Here is a 27621-nt window from a genome sequence, read left to right on the forward strand (position 1 = left end):
TCCCTCTGGTGGTTCCCCATCTTCAGTGACGTTAAGTTCGCCTTTACACTCCGCAATTCTCCCACAGCAATCCTTGCTCTACCCTTGCTCTTACTTGGTATTGAATTACCAGCTTCTTGATTTTGTAGGCTCATGATGGCAGCTCTCGTCACCTGCTTTGTATTAAATTTACAAGTGTCTTTAAAAAGCATCTGAAGTGCTGGCTTCAGTGTTGCAGAAGTGGACTGCAGGTCCACCAAGTTTCATCATTGTCCTTCAGATGAATGGATGCTTACTCAGACCTCCATTATGTTTGATGTCTTACAAAAAACTACTGAATGGTGTCTCAGCTGAGAAATCACCTGAGGACCTGTTTGTGCTTAGCAGCATACCAGTCTGTTCTCATCCCATGTTATAATTCCAAATGCAGGTCCTACGAATGTGATACATTTGTTCCTCTGTTGCTATAGCTATAAAATTTTTAAAGTGTGATAAGTCCCAATTTCTAATTTTTTTTCCTGTAACTATGCTAAGCTACTTAGTATTAATCATCTCTAACCTTATATTGTTAAACTTGATAAAACAACAGTATAAATGTGATTCTACCAGACAGCAAAAAAGGGTATTACACACCCATGAAGAAGGCTGAGAATTGCTTTTTGCATATCCTAGGAAAAAAGTGCTACTTTTGTATTACTGAAGACAACCTGAAACATAGTGTTGATGAACTCCTTCAGAACAACCTGAGCTGGGGACTCCAAAAATGTTTTGTTGTGGTCAGATTTAATCCCTTCATTATTGCTAATTTCAGGGATGAAAGTGATAGGTAAAATCAGATAAAATGACAAAAATTATCTGAAGTTGACCAATTACTCTGTAATGAAGAATTGTATGAGCTAAAGGTGTATAGTTTAGCAAAGACCTAACTAAGGTGGGAAGTGTCATTTATATGTAATTAGACACACATTTAACTAAAAAAGCTGCAGTGGAATTTAATGTAGTAAATGAGGGTCTTTTTACAGATGTACCAGGATGCAGTTAAGGGAAGATCAGGAGAAAACGTTAGTGAGATGTGTTAGGCCTGTGACACAGGACCCCAAATGGCATCTCTGCAGCTGGTAGTCCACCCTCTTGCTTTGGGTACAGTCGTCTTGTAGGATTTTTGTTGGGCAGTCAGACAGGCTGCAGTTTTAAATTCAGTGGAGTTGGTTGCTGACCCTTGTTCTTGTTTCCAGAAGTCTGTTCCAGAATCTCTTTTCTCTGTAGCTGTGAATCCTCACATCTGTGATTCAAATTATTTAGCTTAATTAGTAGTGGATTTCTCATGAAAGGAACCTGGCCCCTTTGTGCATTCCTTTGTTAGGGGTAATTCTCACGTAATTCTCATTCTCTGTGTTCTTTCGTGACCTAGCAGGCTTCAGTTCACTACTGATGTCCTGCAGACTCTCTGCACCTTGGATACTGGCCACCGGTTTGGAACAAAATGTGGGAAAGAGTTTGAGTGACTGGGACACTGGCTCCTCTCTTATGGTTGAGGTGCTGAGAAAGTACCTCAGGTAGTACATGAGGATTTTGTTTTTCCATGATAATACAAATGATTTAATAGTAACCTTATGATGCTGCTTGGGAACAGAAGAAATACTAGACCACTCACACAAGAAATTATGTTGGTCTTTTACTGTCTGCATGGTCTTTTACTGTTTACTGCTGCATTTCATCTTTATTTTTGATACTCCAGCCCTTGAGATGTCTTGATTTTCCTGTGTGATAATTCCAGTCTTCCTCAATTGATGCTATTAACCTTGTGACTTCAGAAAATCTAGTTTAAAAATAGTAATTATACATTAAAAAATGGGAAATAAAAGCATTAAACAAATTACAAGGCTGATTACTGAGGAACTGTGTCCTAATGCCACTCTGTCACTGTGTTTGTCCTAATCTTGTTTAGCCCAGAGGTTGTAACATAATCCCAGTCTTCTCAAGTACTGGCAAAATTTCACTGTAAGAGATGGTCTGTTGGATTGAAGCCCAGGAAGATTAGATATATCTTTAATCAAAGCTCAGTTTAACTCTCTTATTGGCAAAGCAAGTATGCAAACTTGCTGGACTCATATTAATTGTGAAGCAGTGTTACACTGTAAGCAATTGTGCTTAAAAGCAGCAAACTTCAGTAATTTGCTCTCTGACACAGGGACTAGGTTTCTGAGAATAAGTTATTTCATATTACGTATTTAATTGGAAATATTTAGTCACAGAGTATTAACTCGTTCTCATTTCCTTTTTCCCCTCTGAAGAAATCACACTGTCAGTGTTTAGATTATTTTTGTCACCAGATCTCAGTATTTTTACCTTTCTTACTGGTAAAGGACAATATGGTACTTCAGATTTATTTTTCTAGTGATGTGCTTATGAGGAAAATATTTTCTTCTACTTACAGAATTATCAAGCCAGTGCTGATGATTTCAACAAGGTGCTTGTAATAGATCCAAATGTTGTTGAAGCACAAAAGGAATTAGAGGAGGTAACCCAACTGCTTCACCTTGACAGCAGTGCTGGAGCTGGCAGTCAGCAGACACATGGGAAGAAAATAACCATACAAGAGGTGCTGTACCTGTTTATTTCTTAAAAACAAACAGAACAGAAGCTGCACATTTGAAGAGATAATACTAAAGCTTTTGTTTGCCAATCTTGAATCTATATCTTTGCAGGGACGGTGTTGTATTTTTCACATCATTTTGAGGGCATATTGGAGGATTTTTACATATGATAAAGCTTGGACTGCTCACAGGTGTATTCAGAACTACATTAGGAAGGAAAACAGTCCATGTAGATGGCACTAAATTCGAGGATATGCTCCTTGCTTAAGGACAAAACCTGCTTAAGCTTTCAAATATGTTTTACGTAGTGCAGCTGTGAAATAGCAGTTTCATTTTTGAAGTCTGTGCTCCTTGGGCAGCCTCTGGGGCTGTGCTGGCAGAGGTCTGTGGTCAGCAGATGTGCTGGCTGCTCCTGTGCTGGTCCTAAAGTTATGGGTCTGAAAAATGAAATCCTACCCTAAAGAGCAAACATCTGTAAGATCTTACAAAAGAAACACAGCATGTAATGTTATGTACGGGATCAAAATGTTAGCTTTGCACACTTCTGGGTAGAATTAGGTGATGAAAGGATTTTCTCAGTCATCTGATATTTTTGGATTGTAGCTTTGCTGGTCGTTAAAGAATTCTTTTTCCCCTTTTCATTTAAAAATGTATAGTTAAAATACATAGTTACCAGTTTGTACAGTGATACTGTAATTTGATAATGTAATTTCAGAATGTGGTATAATGGAAACTGCAGTTATTAATATGGGGGGGGGAATGTTCTTGAAGTACTTCAGGTTGTCACGAGCTTGTGGGATTTTATGTAACAGGCATAAGCTGGTATACTGTTAGTTAAGCTCTGAGTTGTGACAAACAACAGGACCTGGAAAGTGTGTAGAGGCAGTTTGGGAAGTGCCCACGTAATTCAGAGACCAGCTAACATTGCTGGCACTGGTAATTTTTCTAGGGGTCATGCAAGAAGCATTTATGTTTGCTGTCATCATTACAGCTGCCCCTGTGGAGAGACTCCCCTCTTTCACTTGCTGTAGTACAAGGTAGTCTTTTTCCATGAAGACAGACTGCAAAGAAAAAATTAGAAAAATAATTTATCATCATTATTCTTTGTTAATCAAGCTATAATTATATAAAAGATAGTCAAGGTTTCTCCCTCAGTTCTAAGGATTATTGAAATATAGAACAAAATGTCTATAAGCCAAATGCAGTATTTTCCAAAAATTACTAATCCCCTGTTCTATGCAATACAGTATCTTCAGACTTTTCAAAATACATGGAATTAATAGGCCCTGCCCTGTTCAGTAAGTTTTAGGTTATAATAATTTCACAACTCTTGATGGCTTGAAATAGATTTTAGCAAATGTAGTTGGCCCCATAGTTAATTTCTAGTTACTGATTCATGAAACTTGATGGAGGCTGCAGTCTCAGGAGAAGTTAAGTGGATAATGGGGCAGTTTATCCATGCTGAGCTTTGTCTTTCCAAAGCAAGACTCCAAACAGCAACCTGATCCAGCTGCCCTGTGCCTGTACTGCCCTGGAGGCACAGCAGAGAAATGAAACATGGGTGTCTGCTGCCTTGACTCCAGTTGTCCCTGTCTTCTGGAACTTCACATTTAATACATGTGTAGAGTCCCCCTCTGTCCCGGTGCTCTCCAGGGGTCTCCACAGTGCAGTGCCACGCAGTGAAAAGGAGGTGTAAAAAATACACTTTTGATTGTGAGTCTTCAAAGGTGAATTAGAGAGCTCCTCTTCTGGGGGCAGTAGGACATGGAAGAACAGGGGTGCCTTTCTTTGCTGAAGAGCAGCTTTAATCCAGTGTTATGATGGATAACCTGAAGCTTCATGAACTGCATTTATCTCTGTGTCCACATTAAGTGATCTGTTGCCACTTTGTTTGTGAAGGTGACTGAACCTGACGAACAGGAAGAGAGGCAGTTTGCTACATCAGAAGATGCTGGGACTCACCATGCTGCTGCTGAGGAGGCTGTTCCAAAGCCAGTGCCAAGGAGGTCCTCCAAGAAGCTCCGTGTTTCGGAACCCCCCAACGCTTATGACTTCGGGCAGATCGTAAATGCACTGAATGCCAATAAGGATAAAGCTGCTTGTGCAGAGCTTTTAACAGTTACTGATCCAAAAACAATGCCAGTGCTGCTAAGTAACAAACTTGAAGGAGAAATACTTCTGATTTTTATCCAGTCGTTGGAACATTACATAGCTGGAAAAGATCCTGGCCTTGCATATCAGCACCTGTTCTACTTGAGCAAAGCAGAAAGATTTAAGGTAAGAACTTAAACTGATTGAATGTTTACTTAAATTGCCCAGAAATCTAAAGGAAATTTTCATATCTTAAAAGGAAAAAACACACTGACTTTTGTATCTCTGTCAGATACTATGATTTTCAGTCAACTTGTGCTGATTATAAAATAATTTGTTGTGGGTTTTTTTCAGGTGGTGCTGGCCCTTCTCAGCAAAAATGAAAAAGAAGAAGTACAGCATCTGTTTGACTTACTTACAGAAAGCCAGAGTGATCAGTATTCACTGGACGATCTTGAGAGCCTTAAAAAGGTTTATGAACTTTAACAAATTAAAGTTTATTGGCTGCATGCATATAGTTCATGTTAGAAGATGAATGAATGAACTCTGCAGACTTGCCTGGGTCCAAGTGGGTCTTTACCTGGACTGCTGGAATTCTATTTTGTTTTGACAGCATATGCACATTTAAAACTTGCTGCTCTTTTCTTCTTGTAGTTGTATACATCTCTAGAATTTAATAGTAACACAGTTCATTTCTTTTGGCATACTGATTTTATTTAGACTCAGAAAAATACATTTTACATTATATATGCAATGTGAAATACCTTGATGGTAAAATAGGTAAATACACTTTTAGTTGTCACTTGTTACATCATTTTGTGAGTTCTGTGTTCTTGTGATAAAGAAGTGTCTTCAAGATAAATGGGTCAGTTAGCAGTAACTTTGCTAAAATGAGTGTACAAGAAGTATTAACATTTTTCAGAAAACTCCTGTGGGCCATCTGTTTGTTCACTATTCCTGGTCTGCACAGAACAGATTTAAATATTTTGGCTCAATATGTCTTAACAAAAAAGGTGAAAGAATTATTGATTAGCTTGTCATGGAAACAATTATTAAATGGATGGGTATGTTTTTAACAAGTGAGTAATTTTTAGTGCAGAGAACTTTTTTCCTGTGTGTGCAGGAGGATGGCTGGTTTTCTGACTTCTTTTGGGCAGTGACAGAAGAACAAGTGGCTGCACTGCACAACAGAAATACTTAACTCTGAGTTTTATATTCAGGTTATTTAAAATACCAGCTATTTCTGTTTACAGATATATTTATAAAACTATTTTTTGGACCAGTATGATTTTTTTTTTAATTTCAGGCATTACTTATGTTTTATATTCGATTCTGATAAAGTTTCTTCAAAGGTGAAGCTTTTAAATTTTTCAGATACCCTGATGCCTTCTTTGCACAGATGATATAAATGTATATCAAACTCACTTAGCACTGCAGAAGTATCATTAAGAATGTTGTTCTAATGAAATTTTTTCTCAGGTGTATATTAATTAATAAAGTTTTTTTCTTGAGAAGTACAATTATGGTTTCTTTTCTGGTTCAGTACACTTTAGTCTTATAATTTTGACATGTGGATTATGAGTTTCAGCTTGGAGTGCCAAGAATGAGGCTTTTAATTCCTAAAGCATCATCAGTACAACTGATACGTAGCAATTAATGGGTTTTCCCTTTGTGTGTCTGTGATCTCCTCAGATTAAGGCAGACCCTAATCTTTGGCTGTTGAGGATGTAAAACACCAGCAGTGCCTGCAGCCATTGTGGTGATGGTCCTGCCTCCTTCAGGTGTCATTGAGATTGGCTACTTCTTTAGACAGCATTTGGGAGGGCCCGGTGGACAGGCAGAACAATTTCTAAAGACACAGAACTTAGAAAAAAATTGAATCAAACACATGTAAGGGACTGAACAGCTCAAGCCAATGGCACCAGTCTTCAAAACTGAAGGGGCAGCATTAGACTGCTGGAAGGCATTTTGGGGGCAGGGGGTGCAGAATGGAATATCTTTGGGTGTGGATTTCACCATTTGTTTGACAGGTAAGGGCTGCCAAGTCTGTTCCTCTTGCCTTAGTCTGGGAAACTGCAGGAGGAATCTCTGCAGCCCCCAACAGCTGCAGCTGAAGAGCAAACGTGGGGTCACCTGCCAGAGGCAGTGTCCCTGGCCCCGTGGGGCCGAGTGGCCTCTGCGCAGGGACAGCCACAGCGGCCCAGCTCTGGCACTGGAGCAGCTGCAGACCAAAAGCAGCTCCTTGCTCACCACGGGACCTGCTGCAAAATGTGTTTTGTGTCCCATGTGTGTAATGGTCAGCAGGAGAAGCCTGAATTACTGAGGCTGAATTACTGCTTTCCTCACTGCTGGGCCGGAGCTCATCTCTCCCTGGTCTAATTCTTCCCTCCTCTTTTTGAACACTCCCATATTTTAAATCTTGTTTCTGCTCTCTGCTTGGCCTTTATATATGCTGGTTTTTTGTTTCCCTCTGCCCTCCATAATCTCTTCTGCAGCTTTGGCTGCTCTGCCAGGCAAAGGTGGGACTGTAGCTGCCACCTCAGTGCTGCAGGGCATGGCCTCAGTGTGGACACAGCACCTAGAAACAACGGAGTGGGCAAAGAGGGGAGCAAGAGCACCCCAAATGTCTTACCTGGCTTTGTGGCAGGGAGACCCCAGTCCCAGCACGGTGTTATGCTCTTGGCTTGTCGCTCACCCGCTCAGTGTCAACATCCACCTCTGTAAAAACAACCAAACCCAACAGCAGGACAAAAGCAGGAGAGCACTGGTTCTGCAGGTGATGGGAGTGGGGAGTGCCTGTGACCCTGCAGTGGCAATAATGCAGCCAGTCACAAGCACAGAGGATGTGTCCTGGCCGAGCTGACCAGAGCTACACACACCCAGCTGCTCCCGGGTACAGATCCCTGGTTTTCACACAAGAGATGATAGCAAGATTCCTTCTGTAGCCACTAAAAACGCAGTCAGTGGCCAGGGAATAGCATGGGAACGGGGTGGGGGGTTACACTGTTGTTATTTTGATCCTTTCAAAGTATTTTTGATGTTTTTCGAGAAGCCAGCTCCAGGCTGACAGGTGCTACCAGGGCTGAGTGTCAGCATGGCAGGGTTGCTTCCCTGGCCAAAAAATCAATGGACCACGGGGCCACTGCTCTTCCCACTCTCCCTGCCCAGTGGTGCAGGCAGTGGTGAGAACTCAGCTACTGGCAAACCACACTCCTTGCCCTTACGTGGGATGTATTTCCATCATCAGAACCTGCTTTGCTTTACATAATCCAGTTGCACAAATGAAGGGCTACTCCTGTAGCTGCCAGGCCTTTCAGAAGACTTAGACTTGTTCATTACAATAAACAAAATAACATAGCTTTGCACAGCAGGGAACAAAGCTTCCTCCGTGCTGTAATCAAGATTTATGCCCCAAGTCGGAGTAACTCTGCTCAGTGCCCGTGAGCTGCAGCTGCCCAAGGCACAAAGGGCCGGCAGCTGGGGCAGGGGCTCAGCCCGGCTGGCTGAGGAGGATGAATTAGCAGTGAGCCCTGGGCCCTCCCCAGGGGATGTAACACACCGCAGTGCAGACCGAGCCTCCAGCTGCGGCAGTGCCATTTCCTGCAACCCCGTGCCACTTCTCGGTTGCTCCTTGCTAAATGCCACCTGCATCAACAAAGTCAGCGACACGGGAGTGGTTTTCCTTGTAAGCAAGAGGGATTATAGGGGGATAAAGTGTGCCTCACACAGAATGCCCTGCTCAGAAATGTCTTGAGAATGCAGCCTGTGAGTAAAGGGAAGCTCGAGCCCACACAACCCCAGCAGCCCAGCTCTGGTGTCTAAACACAACCACTCCAGTTGAGGCTGTTGGGAATTTTAATGTCCTTTCATTGAGATGGAATCAACAATAAAGCAGCTTTCGTAAAGCCAGCGCACCAGGATCTGGTGCAAGGATCTGTACCTGGCAGCTTGCTGGGTTTGCTCCCAAATGCTTCCTGCTGGTCCCTGTGTGCGGGCAGGTGCTGAGACAGTCACACCCCAAAGATGCTCAGTTACCCGGCCTGGCACACGAGCGAGCGAGGTGCCACAGCAGATTCATCTCCAGAGCCATCTGCCAAGACCCGGGCTTGTGTTCAGCACAGAAGTTCAGAGTCATCCCTAAGGCTGTGGATCCAACTCCTCCTTTTCCTCCAGATCTGCTTCGATTACCAATACCTCACAGCCACTCTCCTCTGTTTCTCCTAACCTTTGAGACCGAAGGCAACAAAGGCGTTGTCACCAGTCTGGGATTGTGCTGCTCACCACGACTGTGCCTGAGGGTTCTTCAGTCCTCACAGGGAAACCACTTCACTCCCACAGCAACACCAGCTGATTCCATCTGGGAAGCCCCATGGGTCACCTTTGGGACTGGCAGGAGCAGTCACGGTGGTAACTGTGCTCCTCAGATCTTTGTCATTTCAGAAAGTGATTCTAAATAAATCTCAACATCATTCCAAAGTTTCTGTTCAAGGCTGCCAGAATTTCACCTGAACTAGAATATTAATGGGTTTTAAGTTTATTAATTCAAGTATTTTTCAACCTTCTGCTTGATTATCCTTAAAATGCATTATTATCCACCAGAGTGGTGGTATTGCTAAGTAGGCAGCTCCTTAAAAATCAATCTGATTGTCTGGAAGAGATGTAAGTCTGTCAAAAATCCTTATGCAGCAGTGAAAAGTAATTAGCTCATACATGCAAAACTTTGTGACACTGATTGAATGAAAATATGGATGTACAAGCCTGTAGTGAAGCCTGGATGCTTCACTACAACAAAGACATTCAAACACCAAGAGGAAAGCTTTTATGATGGCTTTTAGCTGATGTTGCAACAATCTCAAATAGTCTCAGATACAGCAGGTATTGAAATAAATTTCCTCAAGATCCACAACCTGACACGAATTATTCAAATTGGCCAGGAATCATGAAAAAAACATCTGAAAAATCCCACCATGTTGGGACATCAGATGTAAACTTGATCTTTCCTGTAATTTATTTCAGTGCAAAAAAAGTTATTGAATTCTCACAGTAGCTCTGTAAATAAGAGAAGCATCTTCTACATTAGTGTATTAATAGACTTTTTACTTTTTTTATAGACTCATATTTTATCACTACTGCATTAAATTTACTGGTGCCATTAAGACTGTCTCATATATGAAATATGACCTCTGAATTAAAAAATATTACAAAATTAATCAGCAAAATGATTTTCTGCTAAAAACTTATCTCCAGAATAAACTTACCTGCATTTTAACATTACCTCTTCAAGTGATGTATAAATTTATCAGATGATTTTGGAGTGACTGAAAATAATGGCATTATTTGATAAAATTTATTTACAAGAGTAAACAGTATTTCTAATTACCTGCACAGCAAAATTGAGGTCTTGAGAAATTAAGAGGTAGGTTTAAACTTGCTGAAATAGCTTTTCCATCTCACAGAGTATAATCTGCATATGGGTTTGGGGTGAGGCAATCCAGCTTGGGCTTCTGCAATGCATCCTCATCAGTTTTAGTTTCTCACTTCCCTGGCCTCTCACGATGCAGGTGAGAAAATGAGCCCAAGGAACAGACAGTTCAGCTCAGCAAAAACCACCAGGTGTTACCCAGAACTCTGACCAACCTGTGGTGTTTCAGAAAGAACTCTGTGCAGGCCCTGTGAACTGAGAAGAGTGTCACTTTAGATGGAGAAAACAGTTTGAGTTCAGTCAGCCACCTGACTTGTGCCAAGATAGCGCAGTTTTGTTTAAAGAGCTCCTGCCAGAACTGCATCCCTCTCCCAAAACCACTTACTGTTCTGCCTGCCAGAGAGGCAGATCAGATTTCTTTTCATCTCAGAGAAGGCTGAGATCTTGTACAAAACGCAACTGACTTTAGATCTTACATTTCCAAGAATTGGAACATTCAACTTCCAAAGCACGCCTAATCAAATAAAAATATTTAAAGGCAGCAAGAGGAGGTAAGAGCAGTCAGGAAAAAAGGCTCCCTGGGAACATACACATTTCCATAAGACTGATGAGCACATTAAACAACAGACCACTAGAAGTCAGTATTTAGACATTTATTTCAGATATGCAGTTTACACGCATATTACTGAGCAAAACCGAACTGCAAATATACAAATACTGTAACAAGCATTACCGAATAACGTAACTGGCACTAGTGTTATAAGCTATTACTGAAACTGGTGAGGATAAGTCATGGAAGAGGACTGTAGCTCATGGCATTGTTTTCATCCAATCAAACCTCCAGTAGCACCATAATGGCAATACATGAAACACAAGACAGAACATTGTTAACTGTTATTCTGAGATTCACAACTTGTTTCATTTTAGTGAATTACTTAGCAAAAAATGTTAACAGTGCAGGCGCTTTGGCCAACTTCAGCTTGTGTTCAGCTGCACATCTTCCATATGCAAAAGAAAAAGTAAAAAGCCAGCATATTTGGAACCCATCTTTGCATTTGGGCAGTCATTGCACTGCACTTAAGATTCTGGGACTGAAGACAGGCATGTCTTGCAAAGAGATGTCAAGTCCACTAAAGCCTGAGTGAGTCTTTGGTAGGCCAATACCTCATTATTATATCTATGACAGTCATTTTATTCACTAGGATTTTCTTTTGTGATCCAAGGTGGCCAAAGAGGACATTCTGGAAAACATTACAGTAAAATCCTCAGACGACCAGGCACTTCAAACCCAGTCTTTTCCAAAGGCACCAAGAATGGACGGGGCACCAATTTTCCCCCTAATGAAAGGTGACTGCATCTGCTTTTCTACAATGCTTAGAAATCACTGATTGTTACTTTACAGTTTTTATACACTATATAGTAGCCTTACCTGCTGCATGATTGGTTGCATGAATAAATAGGTAACCCCACTGTTCTACACAGGTGATGTCTCCATTCCGCCATATATTAAGTACCAATTTCTTATGTTTTGAAATTATGTAAAAGCCATAACCCTGCTCAAAGTGTACACACATACAAACACTTCTGACACAGGCTACATCCATCTGAAGATATGCAGTTCATTCTACATGCATTCTAAATACAGTGTGTCCAGTTATGAAACAAAATTGTCATTCTGAGTATTCACTGTTGAAGTATGTTTGTATAGGTCTCTGCAGGTCTTTGCTTCCCTTAAATTTAAGAGTTCACACAAGAATGGTTTTAAGTCACTAATGCTCAGCTAACACCCTTTATCCCAAACCCCACATTTTCCAAGTGAACAGTGCAGGACATATTATTCATTTCAGCATTTAACATATTAAGAATTTATCAATTTTTATCTAAATACACCAAGTATACGGTTTCAAGCAAAGTTGTGGCAAAAATACAAAACATGGACATATTTGTACTGCTGTAATGCACTTGGTTAAAGCCTTCATGTCTCTTCATACAGGTCGAAGATCCATAGGAAGTATTTTGCCTTATCAGACAAGTATATAGAAAATGCAGTTGTATCAAAACCTTGCTTCTGCTGGTCACCTGAAACTCACGGAAGTCGCATGTGATTCAACCAGCTCTGACAGGGTTCTTTAGTGGCAAATATATTTTTGCAGCACTTGGAGATTTACATTTCAGTCTGAATAGCAGTGCTTAATTCCACAGCCTGTTGTGAATGGTTGTTGTTTGTTTCTTTCAGCGTTTCACCAACACCTAAATCTGCATCTGTCGAAGATCCATTATTAATGCTTTCCTCAGCAATGTAACTCAGCTGTGGAACATCAGTGCTTGGGGCTGTTGGAACAGGCACAGGGATTCCACTCGGCTGTGGAGAGTTTTCCAAGCGATCGTTTTCCACCTCTGGGAGAACACTGACTGTGGTAAAGCGAGTGTGATAGTCGCTGGAGCCATGGCTACAGGAAGTTTTCATACTTTCCATATCTGAGCAACTGAACTCAGAGAAATGGCTGGAGTGCGAATCTGCTACAGATGGAATACTATCGCTCAGAGAGGGAGAGTCAAATTCACTGGAGTTTGTGCTTTGCTGCTCCAACAGCTGAGCATCCATGTCCTCTCTGGTCTCATTAATCTTCATGCTACTCTTCTTTCTCAGCTTACCTTTGCACTTCTTCCCCGCCGTGCCGTCCTTGGACCACTTGGCGGCGCCGGCTTTGCCCTCGGGCGGGCCGGAGCCGCCGGCGGAGCCGCGCCCGGCAGCGCCGCCCTCCTCCACGCTGCTGCTCCCGCTGTGGTGCCGGAACTTGGCTGGCTTGGACTCGATATCCACCTGCACTTCCAGGCTGTTCCCTTCCCTAGAACAGGGGAGAATCCGTCAGTGTAAGAGGTCGTCGGAGGGTGGAACAAACTCTTGCTGCTTTCCTACATACATCCCTCTCACTTTCACCGTGTATCTTGTAAGGAGAAATGTTTAACCAAATAAACAGCCCAAAGGAAAACACAAAGTCTGAACCACCAAACGTTTTACTGAGCTACAGCGATGGCGCTCCTCTTTGGAAATAAGCCTGGCAAAATGCGGGAAGCAGTCGCGCGTCATTCCATTTGTAACAAAATCTACAGTTTCAAAGTGTAATCTTGAATGCAGAACAGCTGAGGCATGCTTAAAATATCCTTTAATAAGCAAGGCTTATAAATATTCTGTTTTCACCACATTTCCCTTACCTGTCCAAAGGGATGTAGGAGTTCAGAATGGATCCTGCCATTGCTTTGGTACTGGCATTGTCACTAACTGTTCCCAAGCTAACTGTGCCAGATTCTCCACTCAGACTGTATCGTTCTTTCTGCACATCTGCTTGTACTTCCAGTCTTTGAAAGAGAAAGATACATACACCACCACAACAGTTAAAGCACACTTTCTGAAAATTAGGGTCACATTGTACATGGCAGTAAGTCAGCAATTATTAAATAAAGTTCTTGAGTCACTCCAGTATATATGGGCTTATTCACCCTACTGACACATGTTCTCTGTTCCCAAGGTCAAAATTACTATTTTTTGATTAAAACCAAGCAAACAAAAACACCTCAAAGCAAAGCCACAGTAATTTCCTAAAGGTGTTAACCAAAAGTTCTGGATTCTTTCCCTCCTGAGATTTACAAGGACAGCTTTCAGGTTCAGCTACAGTTCTGCAGATAATACACTATACTCTAAAAATGGTAAAAACAATCAGAAGGGTACATAAATTCAAGACATGATAGTACCCATGTATCCCCTGCTGCAAATTACTACTAATCAAATAAGAGGCAGAAAACTGTGTTCTGTACTCTGCTTTACATTGTATTGCTATCAACTGCAACGGGAATAACAGAAACCTGAGCAACCTTAAGCTGGGCTCAGCAGATATGCCAGAAGCCAAATTACAAGCTTTTTTCCAAATGTCTTGTTTATCTGTGTATGGACATTGAAATTGGTGGTTTTTTTTTGTTGTTGTTTTTTGTTTGTTTGTTTGTTTGTTTTTTGTTTTAATTTTTTGTTTTAACTCTCAGCTCTTTAAAGAAGAGGGTATGTATATATCACTCAGCAGTCACAGCCTGGTACACTTGTCCCAGCAGAGGGGAATTCTTGATACTATTCCACACTCTTTATTCTATATAGCCTGGAATGCCAAATTACTCAAAATGAGCAGTGTTGGCAGCTGATTTAAGGAGCAAATTCCATTCTAAACACCACATGCTAACAATCCTTTCTACACACACCCTTTCTCTTCAGGGTACAGGAGAGCCAACTACCAGAAAGGTCCAAATTCACACAAGGCACTGAGCATGTGACAAGAAGCTGCCACCTTGGCAAGGCCAGGTGTTCATCTGCCTCCCCTCCTGCCTGAAGTTTGTTTGGAGTCCACACTCCACCCAGGTGTTGTGAAGGCACAGCCTGGTGCCTGCAGACCAAACAAGCCAGCAGTTATGACTTTTGGGTGAGGTGCACCAGAGAACACAACTGCGTTAGAGATGAGCTGCCTCCCCCTGACTCCTGCCTACAAGCTCCCCTGGGCCAGCAGAAGATCTCAGGCCCCACTCAGCCTAAACAAAAGCAAAGTCTCAAGGACTGTGGTCAGTTAGAATCTCTTGAAAATCAGTAAGTTTGTCAGGATGAACTGTTTATCTCCCAGAGACACTTCATTTTAATAGGAAGCAACATGGAAAAGCAGAACCTGGGAAAGCGAGGCGGTGCCCTTGCTGTGCCTGCACTTGGGGCTGGGCTGCGGGGCTGGGCTGGGCTGCAGGGCAGGGCAGGGCTGCAGGGCTGCGGGGCGGGGCTGCAAGGCTGGGCGGGGCTGCGGGGCGGGGCAGGGCTGGCTGCAGTCCCTCACCTGTTGAAGCAGTTCACCATGGCACTCCCCGAGAGGCTGCCCGTGATGCTGGCCCCAGCCAGGGCCATGGTGCTCGCCGTCTCGCTCAGGTTGTCCCGGATGGCTCCGATCCTGTCCATGTGGCTGCCGCTGGCGCTCAGGCTGCCCGTCAGGCCCCCCACGCTGCCCTCCCCGATGCTGGGGTTGTGACGCGCCTCCGCCACCGACGTGGTATCTACAGAAACAGAGAAGGCTCCTCAGCTATGCAAGCAGCACTTAGTTGTTTCTGGAATGTGACCATGAAAGCTGTTTCTGAAATTATGCTGAGAAGAAGGATTTATAAAACACATGGTCACAAAAAGAACTTTGTGGAAAAAAAAAAATCTCAAAAAACCAGAAATAATTTTAAAAGACACCTTTCTTGGTGCTGCTATAATGGCTATGCCTGACATCCCCTACTTAAGACAGCAAAAAATTAACCACAGATAGGACATGGATAAAAGGAATGCAGAGAGACCCCATCACACAGGATAGTGCCATGTAATAAAAAAATTGAAGCATCAGACCAGTCTTTAGTTGGCCCTATCAAAAATAAAAAATCTAACCAGCTTCCACAAACCAGGATTATGAAAAAGCAACATTAATGCTATGCTAAAACTTTTACCTATGGAGAAGACTTGAGTTTGGCTTTGCTTAAAATGGGCAACAACTTTGTAATACAGCCCAGCACAAAATGACACAGAGAAGCAATTATCATGTGAGAGGTGCAATTTCAGCAATGAGCAGAAGCAGCCCCAAATTCAAGTAACTACTCTAGTATCTAAGATAGAAAATACAAGTCACAAAGCCCATATTTATAGAAAACACAACACTGAATTTTCTTACCTACAGCTGCATTTGTTCCACCAACATTTATATCGTTTTCATCATCAAATTCTATCCTGACACCTTTTCCATTGCCAGCTGACACACCACAGCCTCCACTTCGGCAGAGGGAAATTGGAACAACTCCATACACATAAGCCAGCATAATAGGAACACCAATACCTACAGAGGGAAGTAGAGTCTTTCATTAAATTGACTTTTATTTTAGAGCCTTTCATAAAGGCAATTTCATTTTCCACAATTACTTAATATTTGATTAATATTACACTTGAAAGAGATCAAGAGGGTGCAAAATTAAGAAATATTGGTAAATCACGAAGGTGAAGTGACAGGAAAGTACTTTCAGCAGGCAGAATGTCCTCTCTCAGCATTGGTAGGAAGAGAAACTTAATGATTGATGAATTAATACTTTCCATATGTCCATAACATAATTTACAAACAAAATTAAAGTCCTTTAAACATTCACAAAAGCTCCACTGGGGACTCCGCTGTTCCACATGAGAGGCAGAAATGGCAGACATCTATTTCAATTGTTACTCAACTGAAAATATTAGTACTTCTACTACTTTAATAAGGGGTTTCAATTTACATCCACTTAAGGGAGACATGGCTTTGCTATCAATTTAATAGACTTAGCGTTATCGTTACTCTGGGATTTTTCAATATAAGTTTTCCTTTAAAAGTAAACAATTCAGTGGAGTACAGTGTCAGGAATTAAGGGAAACCAGCTAAAGGAGCTGTAGACTAAAGCACACACAGATACACACACATCCATCCCACCACTTTGAGTGGACCATGGAAGTGGTCCTTTGGCACATGAATTAAATCATCCTATGGCTTTACTGATGGAAGTATACAGAAGGTACAAAAATCAGCAGATTGAAATGTGTCAAGTTGGCACATTCTGAAAATGTCAGGAGAGAAGCAGACCTAACAGAAAGGCTACTCAGTCCAATCTAAATTAAGGGTTCCAAAGTCTCCTTCAATAGAAATTGTTCACATTCAAGGAGGAACTCCATACTCTCATGGTCATTATTTTGGAAACCACACAATGCCCTGAGACTGGAGGCCCTTTGTTAATGGCAATGGGGCAAGAGCATAACTCCACAAAATAAGACCCAACTGCTTTCCCTGAAAAGCCACATTTCATCTCTGTTCAGGAATGAGAAACAGCTTGAGAGAAATGAAGTAAGGCAGACCTATAAATACAACTATGAAACTCTGTGTCCCACCACCTGTTTAGCAGGGATCTGACACCACAGCCACATGAGAACAATGCAATGCAGACTGACACCAGTTTCATGGCTGGCATATCCTCATTTGCACAGTGGTCCTCCAATGATAACAAGTAGTTTAAAGCCACAGCTTTATGGCCAAATTGAATCATCACTGGCTAAAAGTGGCCTCATCTTCTGGACATTACTCTTTACTCTCTGAGCATTGCTTCTGGCACAAGGGGGAACACTGCAGACAAAACTGTGTGCACAGGGGGGTGATCCAGCTTAAAACTAAATGGTGTGTCTTAGTGTGAGTTACTATCCACAGCAGCTTACTGTGCAACTGTGAAGGTGCCTGTGCTGCAACAAAGAAGCAAGGCAGCACCAGGCAAATCCCCTCCTTTCAAAAACAATCTGGGTTTACAGTGATCTTGAGATTACCTGGGAAGATGAAACAACTATTTTGTAAGGAACAGCAAGATTCTCCTTAAATGTTATACTCAACAATCAACATGATAAAAAGTGTGATGTAATTTGAACTGACACCCAGAGCAAAACAAGTGGTTTGTCAACTACTGCAATGTTAAGTGTAAGAGACTATTTTTGTTCTGCATGGAGAAAATTTTGATATGAAATTATTAAAATGGGAATAGACTCTGTGGCAACAGTTTTTTTCTTGGTAATTTAAAAAAAATCTTTAAATATTTCAATCTTAAAAGCCAGAAGCAACAATGTGGAAACCTCAATTTTCAAGATAAAAATTAGTTTTAATTCTTCAGGAAATGCTATATTAAAATCAAGTACTGTATTCTTGACTCTGCCCCAATAAATGTATAACCTCAGACTCCTCCTTGTCTTGGTTCCTTCACCTATAAAAGGAAACTACAACACTTAGTTGTGTTACTCATGAGTGTTTATAAAGAGTTCTGGTTGCAAGGTGCTATCAAGACACAAAACAGTAGTATTTGCTTACCTACAGTTACTGCAGCTACAACTGGAGAAACAATTACAGATAAGGTTACACCACCTGCTATAGCCAAGTTTCGCTTGTGCTTTGAAATGTCTTTGCCTTCGTATCGATTGTGAATCTTGAAAGAAGAAAATAAAGGGGGTTTAGAGTATTATAACATCAATAATACATCACTGCAAGGATGGAAGAAGTGCAATCATCACTTCTATGCAATGATTTATTTCTTATCTCAAAGAAAATAAAATGTACACATATCCTAATTTTAGGCAATCTCTTACAAGTAAGAAGTCCTCCCACCCAGCAATTAAGCATTTATTCTCAGCCTCGAGTTTGAAGAGCTAAGTAATTGAAGAGCTTTGTTTAATCATTACTCCAGCTTACATGGCTGGGAAAAGTAGACAAACTTTCAGGATAAAAGACTTGCCACATATGATCAAATTGACACATCTTAGAGTTGAAACTTTCACAGATTACTAGATCTATAGAAACAGGCTGACATAACAGCCACAAGAAAGCCTTCACCAAACATAGCCTGGAGGGAGGGGAAAGCAGGAACTCCATTACTCCAGCACCCCCTCAAGACAAGCTGTTGAGACAAGAAATATTTCTGCAAATCTGAGTCTTAGCTGTGCTTCTGTATAGTGAGGAACTTGCTGCCCAAACCTCTTACTGATTAATCAAGTCTGCAGCAACTCTGAAATGTGACTGCCTTAAACTCACATGCCACAAACCCCACAAGAACCTGAAAGGCCTTTAAAGATCACTGTTCTACAGACTTCCCACATTTGTGTGTTTCATTTACTCCCCCTAGGAACACGGTTTCTCAGAGGTATGCACTACATCTGTCATCATTCTTGGCTAAGATACAATTACAAAGGAACAACAGGTATCTTAATGGCTGTCACAAAGCCAAGTTAATCCTCACTCCATCTAAGGAAGAACACAAAAGATAAGTGCACAAGAAGACAATGACAAAAAATGAGTTGCATGTCACGCTTTCTAAATAGCATGTTGTTGAATGCTGTGCTTTCTAAAATATAATTTCAGTTAGAGATTTGGTAGGGCTGTTCTCATTTTGGAATAAACAAAGTCTTTGTTCAGGCAAGGCTGGCAAGGAAAGGGCAGAGAAGGCACTGTGCTTTGTGCAAGGAGAATGCATTTACTTGCTCTGAGGTACATTGTACACAGAGCAATACAGAGCGAGGGAGCACTGGAATACTGAACATGCCTATGGATTAAAAAAGGAAAAACTGAACATGAACACTCTCACAGTGTGAGTGTGTAAGAATTATAAACCCAGAAAGATCAGGTTTCATGGGGCTCTGAGCAGTTAGCAGGATTGCCTAAGGCACTGAATTTTACTGTTATGGACAATTGTAACTCCCGAAACAAAAGGCATAATACAATAAAGAGACATCCATACATAAAGGTTACTGGATTCCTTAAACACAAAGCAAAAAAAAAAAGAAACAAAAAAGGAATGGAAGGAAGAGGTTACAGAGTAGAAATTGATTTAAAACATCAAGATAGAAGGTCACACTGGTAGAAAGTACTATGAAATAAGAAACTTCTGGATATTGACTAAACAATAACCGAACAAAAATACTAAGCCAGAAGAGAGATTTCAATAAACACAAACCTATCAGGTTACAAGACTTATATCTATAAACCCAGAACACCAGCACTTCCTCAAGGAAACTCTATCAAAGCACAAGCACAAACTCTTCCAATGCAAAGGACAGACAGAATGTTGAAAAAGAACAATGAAGCTTCCTTTACCAAAGCAGCAGCAGCATTAAGAAAATAGAAAGTAGGTCAAATTACTATGAATGGGTATAGAAGAACAGCATGAGGATGTTAGGCCAAAATCAGAAAGGTTAAACTAGAGGAGACAAAAAGCAAGGGATATCAAAGTCAAGAAGAAATTATTCTATGAGTACAGTGCTAGTAAGCGGAAGACCAAATTGGATCAATTTGCTGTTTAACAAAAATGAAAGACAGCCAGCAGATGAAACTGGAGACCTGTTCCTATTTTCTTTTCCTTTCAGTTGTCATTGAAGATCAACTGTGAGCCAGACAACTGGTGACAAAGAAGTAAGATCTGTACAAATACAGCAGTGTACTTACATGAGCAGATCTGAGAAATATCTCAGCAGGCCAAATTTCAGAGTCATTAAGAGTAATTTTTGAAAATTATTATTAGTAGGTGTCTGAAAAAAAAAATCCAGGAAAACTGGAAATGGTTAAATGGCAATGATAACCTTAAAAAGGGTACAAACCAAGAAGGTGAGGAAGTAAAAGACCACTGAATGAACTTTCATTTCCTGAGAACTGGGACCTTGTAAACATCAAAGCAAAGGTAGGAAACAAGAAGGTCACACTAAATTTTTTTTTTTTTTTCAAGCAGAAATCATGCCAATTTAATTTTCTCCTGTAACAAGATAAGTCAGCCTTGAGGATGGGGAGAAACAGATGCCACACACTGACTAATTAAATTCTTATATTCCTGTATGACACTCAAGCAGTTATAATAGTCCAGACTGAAAAAAAAGGATGAGAGAAATCTACTAAGCTTCATGTGAAACTACAGAAAACATGTGAATAGTAATTTTTTGTAACTACCCAAATTGAGACTCTTCACTCCATACTTCTTCTGAGAGATGTGCCCTGGATCCAAGAGTGTTGAACATTTTCATTGATGTGAAAGATGGAAGGAGAAGAACATGTGTGTTGAAATTCAGGCCAGTACAATTTGGCATGGTTGCAAGAATGCCAGAATTCACTTCAGTCATGAGAAGCTGAAAAAATGGCCTGAAATTACCAGATGCAGCTGAATGGCAATGACTTCAAGAGTACCTGGAGGAAGAAGCCAATTGCCTGAATTACCAGTACGTGGGAAAGGGTTTGTGTTTTAGAGCACACAAAATGAAGATAGCACGTTGTTGAAGAAGAGGTAACTGGTAGTTACTGGCACAGAATCACCCTTTCATTTAACTCAGCAGTAATGATGCTGCAGCTTCACTAATGTACTCAAAGTGGACAAAAAGGTGGCATGAACAACTACAAGGAAATCCAGAAGAGGGGAATCAGAAACCTAAACCAGTGTTTTCTTGACAGTTTGTCAAGAAAAGCTGGAAGTGCTAGGTTTGTTAAGAATGGACCTGAAGTATCATTAAATATGTAACAGCATATTGCAAAACAAAAGGATTCTCTGCATCAGCTGAAGAACAGAGCAGTAGGAATCTAATGTAAATTCTCTTCCTATACCTATGTTAAAAACACAAAGTATTTCTAAGAAAACCAAGCTTGAAGGACCTGTGGGATCCCCATCATCAGATGTTTCGAAGTGCAAATATTTGACAGTGGTCACAGAGAAATGACCACTAAGCACTGGGGTACCACAGAAATTCTCATGAGGCTGCCCTCACAGACTAATGCTCTGGGACTTTAGTACATGAAAGGTGCTCTGTGATGGGGTCCTATTCCAAAATATAATGAGAAAAGTTAATCATGAAAATGCAATTTGAAACAGGTAATGCTATCTTCTTCCTCTCCTCCCTTAGAAGGTTCCAGTGACTGTGTGGGACTAAGCCATAACAGAATAAAAAGGTCAAAACCCAACTGTAGCAGAAAATAGAGTACTTGCTAGAAAGAAAAAGATCAAAAAAATACAGTGGAAAAGCTGCACACCTGAACATTTTGTCTAGCAGACACACTCCCCCTTCCCACCCCGACAAATGCAGAATTATGAGTCTGTGCCAGTCACTGCGAGAATACACACTGGTAAAAGCAGAAAAACAGATCTTCCAAGCCATCACTTCAAAAAGCCTATTTCCAAAAGATCTAGGTAACTTATTACTATTCCTAAATTACATATAAGAATTGTTGATTACTTTATAGCAAAAGGTATTATATTTTTTAAGAGGAGATATATAAACTGCCTTCTGATTAACATGATCGTTTTCAGCTCCTGCCCAGAAGGAGGGAAATGAAGGCAGGCTAGCTAGCACCAAAGACTGTTCCAAATTGGTGGACTGGCCCAAGGCAATTAACAAGCTGCTGAGTATAAATGCTTAAATATGTGTATACAGAAACCTGAACTAGCTGAATTTTATACTAAAATTCTGGTAACTAGCTGCTTAAAAAAAAAAAAAGTCCTTTTTTGTATTCCTTGTGGTCTAAAAATTGTTTAAGGGACAGAAGGGGAACCAGAGACCAAAACCAGAGCAATTCTGAAAAAAGCATGCAGGAACTTCCATGGCAGGATGTAGAAACTGGAAATTGTTCAGTGTTTTGCTCTGCATGTTTTAAGAGAACCCAGACTCTTAAAAACACTGCTTTTCGTTCCTCTACAACTGACACAAATATCCCTAAACAAAGCAGGGGTTGGTTGCTTTGGTATTTTGGAGATTGTTTGGTATTTCGTCTTTTTCTTTTAGAGGCCAGTTAAGATACCCAACTGAACATAGTATCACCCAAGCCATACAACAGGTAAAACCTGAAGCATGTTGGGAGTTGAAGCACTTTTTACCTTACGTCCCACATACACAGGAATTCCAATAATCATAGCAGGAATAGCAATGCCAGCTATTAGGGCAATTCCTACAGGAGCTCCAACAAGTGTCCCTAGCTGCCACAGGATTTTCTTCTTACGGCTCCATGGTTTCTTTCCCCAAAATGTGCAACCTGACGGGCTAACAGAGAGAAATAAGAAAGCTGTAAAGAAACAGTAAGTAAATCAAGGTAGCTACACACTACTGAACATTTCTCTAATTACTAAATTATTGTCCCTAGGTTCAAGTCACAGATGTAACACATCATCAGTTATTTCATCAGGGTTTTTTTTGCCTTGAGAGCATATTTTGTAATGTAACAAGAAGCATATTGCATATTGCCACACACCAATCTATGGTTCACAGTAACCTGTATAATCAGAACTTCTGTATTGCCTAATACAGGGACAATCCAGATGTATTAAGACGTCAGTAAAAAGAGAGTGTGTTAATCCAAAATACTTGATTTGTACTACGAACATGTTGCATGCATAAAATTTACTAAATATTTTAAAATAAAAATAATTAAGCACTAATTTAAATACATGTATTGAAAAGTGACTTAATTCTCTAATATGAAATGTACTTCAACTGTGATTCTCTATTCCAAGAAGAAGAAAGCCAGCCTTACAGCACTTGGGAATCTCCTTCTATATACTTTAGGAAACAAATCACCAACCACAGAGAATTTTTTTTCTTAAATGTACCTTAAATAATGTAAATCTGAGATCTCTTTCATACATAGCCAACAGAATTCACAGCCACAGACAGCACAAGTCATATGATTGCAGCTTCCATCGTTCATTTTTATTATATAAGCAGCACAGCGTGGGCATGGCTTTATGTCATCAGCTGTTCAAAAATGAATATTAGAATCATATCAGTTCCTTAGACAATCAAACATAATCACAATACAGACATACATTTGGGAAAACTGATTGAATCATTATCTGAAAAACTGAAAAAGTTTTTTATAAGGTTGCAAATCTTCATTTGGCCATGACTTGGTATCAAATTTTTTTTTTACAAACCTTGGACCAAGCAAAACTAATGAAAACAAGGTGTACTAGACCACATTCAAGTAATTGAATAGTTAATGCATGCTCTCTGTTCAAGGATTTTCTAAGCTTAATGAAATATATATTAGAATCTGACATTAAATATGTATGCTAACACAGGACTGATAATAAGGTCTCTTTAAATATAATCCTCTTTTACATTTCATGCTCCTATGAATCTCATACTTTAATATTCAGTCTCCACTCTGGTAACGTATCTTAAACCCATCTCCCCATTCACATTAATGTACTTCTTTGGCACTGCTAACCTCCTCTGGAGTCCTTTTCACAGCCCTACTTATACTTACTAACTCCCAAAAAAAATATAGTGTAGCAGAAGAAAACTCTGGAGAATCTCCATGTTCCCAAGTCAAATGTGGAAAAATAAGTTTAAGTGACCAGCTCTGTCAAACAAGGGGTCATGAAGCAATAGTGAAATACACACACACACACCACAGTTGTGATCTTCACTCCTGCTTAACACCTGTACTTTAGGACAAGCTGTTTATACACAGCAGCAGAAATACCTTGCAGCTCCTAGCACAGAATTCCAAGTTTACTGCCTCGATGCTACTACGTAAGACAAAGGGAAAGAAGAGCTCATACTTAACAGAAAGAATACCTAAAGAGGTGCAGAACCAGCAGAAAAAAGTATCTCTACCAAGCCCAGTGCACAAGGAGTAACTAGCTGAAAGGATTCATTAGCTACTCCCACGTGGGAGCACATGCACAGCCTACAGGGCAGAAAGTAAACAGAGCAAGTTCTTCAGCGCAGGAAAGGCAGAGCTACTGCACTACAGGCTGAGAGGAACTGGAAGGGTAAGGAAAGAAGCTGGTGTGCTAATTCATTTAGCTTATTTTCAATTTTATTTGAAAGCTACAGCAAGATGCTGATTTTTAGGGCAAGATGGGATGGATTGTTAAAATAAGCCAGTGCAAACTACAAATCAGAGACTCTCGAGTCTGCGCTCGACTGGAGAAAAACAGCTCTGACTACAAGCTGCAAGTGAGACTCTTTACTCCAAATATCTACCTTGCTTGCTCAGCCAGAGACAAAAGCTGCCAAATAAGTCAGAGCTTGGTGTAATTCAGAGCCAATTCTTATCAACAGCAAACTGCAATTTTGATGTACTAAACACTACTCTGAATAGTTTATCCGCTTTTTTTTGCGAGTTACAAACAAGCTCAGCTTTAAGAGATGGAATTGTTTGCCTTCTGGTAGACAAGACAGATTAGCATTCCCTAGAAAACCCAAAATTAGTACTAACAAAGACATCAAACATCAGAGCTGGCATGAGAGTAACAATCTTTTTGAAAACAGAAAATCAGTGGTTGTGAGTTTGAATTCTAACAGCTACAGTGTAGAAAACAAGTGTACTAAGTGATACAACTGAAAAAGTCAACATGCTAATGTTGACATGGGACGCCTTTCAGCAAGTTCATTTCATTTCCCATTTTTCAACTACAATGAACTTAAAATGGTAACAAGGTTTTAAGACTTAAGTCAGATGTTCTGGTCACAGAGTACTTCAAAGCATAACATTAAAATGTAAATTCAAATTTAGAATTGTTATTTTATGCTTCTGAAAGACATCTAGTATCTACCTACCATGTCACTATTCCGTTCTTTCCTTATCTAGGGTTAGTTGTGCAAATGCACAGAAGAGGTGTTTTACAGACACAGCACCCCGACCATAAATACCTGCTGCTCCAGATTCCTGGCTGTAGCTGATGGATGAAGAACGGATGGTTCTCAGGCGCAGACTCTGAGCTCTCTCCTGGCGAGCAGCATCGCAGGTCTGGTTGGGATGCCAGATTTGCTTACAGTGGTAGCAGAACTCGGTCCCGCAGCCCTCCCGCCCGCACGTCAGTTTGGGGCAGCTGGCACATCCAAACGCGATCACAGCGTATCTTTAACAGCAAGAGGGGCAAGAGAGAATTTTGTTAATAAAACCAGTTCTAAGTATAGAACAAAGCTGACTAGAAAGCTGTCAGAGCAGCTGAAGCAGGTACAAAGGCAGTGGACAGCAGAAGCTGACCACTTCCTTCAGGAGGTGGCCAGCACCGGTTCCTAAACTCCTCTTTCCACAACTCTATTGCCATTGCATTGGATTGAGATTGCACAGAAATACTATAATGACTGCAACACTCACTCACCTTTACTCCCTGCAGTATTCAAATACACTGTATTTAAAGCTGAATGCAATACTGTAAGGTTTACAGTCACCAAGAAATCACAGTTTAGAAGAGTGGAACAATAAACCCAAAAAAGGTGTTTAAGCAATTAGGAAGTTACAGTTTCAGAAGTGTCCCAGTCACTGTGGGCATGTCTTAGATTGACCCTGTCCATGAGGGAGGATTCCTGCTAAGTGATCTGCAATGCAACCTACAGCTGCAATGACATCTGGTTTGGCACTGCAAGACATCTTAGGATTTTACTAGTTGCCTTTTATCATGAATACCACTACTTACTTTAAACAGATGTTTGTTAACTCTTTGTATTTTAAAATGTCAAAACAACAAACCAAGTATTTTATAAATAGGATTTCAGTTTCTCAATAATTAAGGCATTTTAAAAAATCCATTTCAAATGCAAAAATTTATAAGTTTGAGTCTCAATGCCACCTTTACTCTGACAATACTACAGAGCAAAAAACCTCCAAGAATGTTGAGACTTACAAAACTGTGTTACACTATTTTATAATCAGACACTACATGAACAGTTCTATACAATGAGAGCTGAAGTGACAAAACTGTTCCTTCATTAGACCTGCCTTTCAAAGGTCATATGATAAAAACACAGTGTGTTCACACTGACAGTAAATACAAGCATATGTATATATGTTTATTAATTCATGCCCATTGTAGCTTTTTTTCAATAATTTTTGTAATAGCTGTCTTCTAAATATATAATATTAATCCACTGGTATGAACATTTAAAACAGAAGTATGCTTTTATTCACATGAACAGAGTCCCTAAGTAGACTTCAACAGATTTATAAATACAATAAAACTTAAATTTCTGTCTGTTCAAATGAAGGTAATTTTATTTTAAAAGACTGTTTATTTTTACCCCCTGTCTATTTTACAGCAGTTGCATAAGTTAACTCAAAATATTCTTCATTAGTAATGATACTTAAAAAATATTCCTACTTACAAGCCTATCTTAAAATTTAGCTATTTTTAAGTAGCTAGATCTGAAACTCTGCAAAGTTCATGCAAATCCTGTCCCTTCCATTATTGTTTTAAAACAGCATATTTGATGTTCCTCCCTAGGAAATCTTGCAAACAAATAGGACTTTCAACATTTAACTTAGAGATTACCCAGTTACAAATGAGACACATGCCTGTGTGTTTACAAATATTTCTTGCTTTCCAAGTAGAGATTTATTTCAATAATTGCGAGACTCTTCTATATTGCTGCCAAGTTAATCAGCTTCATTTTCCCCACTTTCTGCAAACTGAAGAGATAATTGCTTTGCATGTACACAAAGAGACTCTGATCCAAACACTTCAACATACAGGGACACATTCAAGGCTTGCTAATGTTAGACCAAAAAAATCTCAAGTCTAAGACACAGAATAAAGTATCAATTTATATCCTGCAACCTTCCTATCACTAATAAAGCATGGGCACATCCCTGAAAGCACTCCCTAACTGGGACTGATGCATCTGGCACACCTTTAGAAAGTAACTTTCTACACCAGAGCAAATCTCAGTTCAAACTGGATTACAGGTTTAATTTTAACATTTGCAGTCTTTCTAAAGGGGATGCGAAGGCCAAAAGTCCTTGTTTAGGGTGAGAGAAGGGACAACCAACCAAACTCAAAGTAATACCCAGTAAAACAAAAACCAGAGGCAGTGAGCCATTAATTGAAGTCTGCACAGTGAAAAGATGGTTGAAGATTTTGTACTCTTTTGCATGATCTGCTTTTTGCCTGATAAAGGTATGAAAATTTAGGAATTGCTGCTCTCTTCTGATCATGTCAGCAATACAATCTCAGAGC

General features: G+C 40.3%; 2 protein-coding genes across 6 annotated transcripts in view; one reads left to right on the forward strand and one right to left on the reverse strand.

The window, feature by feature from the left end:
• Nucleotides 1–6179, forward strand: part of SPAG1 (sperm associated antigen 1) — a 36239-nt gene extending 30060 nt beyond the window's left edge. The window contains exons 16-18 of the mRNA XM_041413073.1: nucleotides 2417–2581; nucleotides 4476–4853; nucleotides 5022–6179. Coding sequence (XP_041269007.1) covers nucleotides 2417–2581; nucleotides 4476–4853; nucleotides 5022–5153 — 675 coding nt within the window. The 3' untranslated portion in view covers nucleotides 5154–6179. The remainder of the gene's footprint in view (nucleotides 1–2416; nucleotides 2582–4475; nucleotides 4854–5021) is intronic.
• A 4548-nt stretch (nucleotides 6180–10727) lies between these two features.
• The window catches only part of RNF19A (ring finger protein 19A, RBR E3 ubiquitin protein ligase), a 57579-nt gene continuing 40685 nt past the window's right edge, over nucleotides 10728–27621 (reverse strand). For all 5 annotated transcript variants that reach the window (XM_041412800.1, XM_041412797.1, XM_041412799.1 and 2 more), the window contains 8 exons: nucleotides 25316–25524; nucleotides 23263–23407; nucleotides 22534–22696; nucleotides 18006–18120; nucleotides 15816–15977; nucleotides 14952–15165; nucleotides 13306–13449; nucleotides 10728–12938 (listed from right to left, as the gene is read on the reverse strand). In XM_041412800.1, the coding sequence (XP_041268734.1) occupies nucleotides 12254–12938; nucleotides 13306–13449; nucleotides 14952–15165; nucleotides 15816–15977; nucleotides 18006–18120; nucleotides 22534–22696; nucleotides 23263–23407; nucleotides 25316–25524 (1837 nt within the window). In that variant the 3' untranslated portion in view covers nucleotides 10728–12253. The remainder of the gene's footprint in view (nucleotides 12939–13305; nucleotides 13450–14951; nucleotides 15166–15815; nucleotides 15978–18005; nucleotides 18121–22533; nucleotides 22697–23262; nucleotides 23408–25315; nucleotides 25525–27621) is intronic.

Source organism: Onychostruthus taczanowskii, unplaced genomic scaffold (genome assembly GCF_017590055.1).
Source record: "Onychostruthus taczanowskii isolate IOZ18803 unplaced genomic scaffold, ASM1759005v1 scaffold4, whole genome shotgun sequence".
NCBI classification, from domain to species: Eukaryota; Metazoa; Chordata; class Aves; order Passeriformes; family Passeridae; genus Onychostruthus; species Onychostruthus taczanowskii.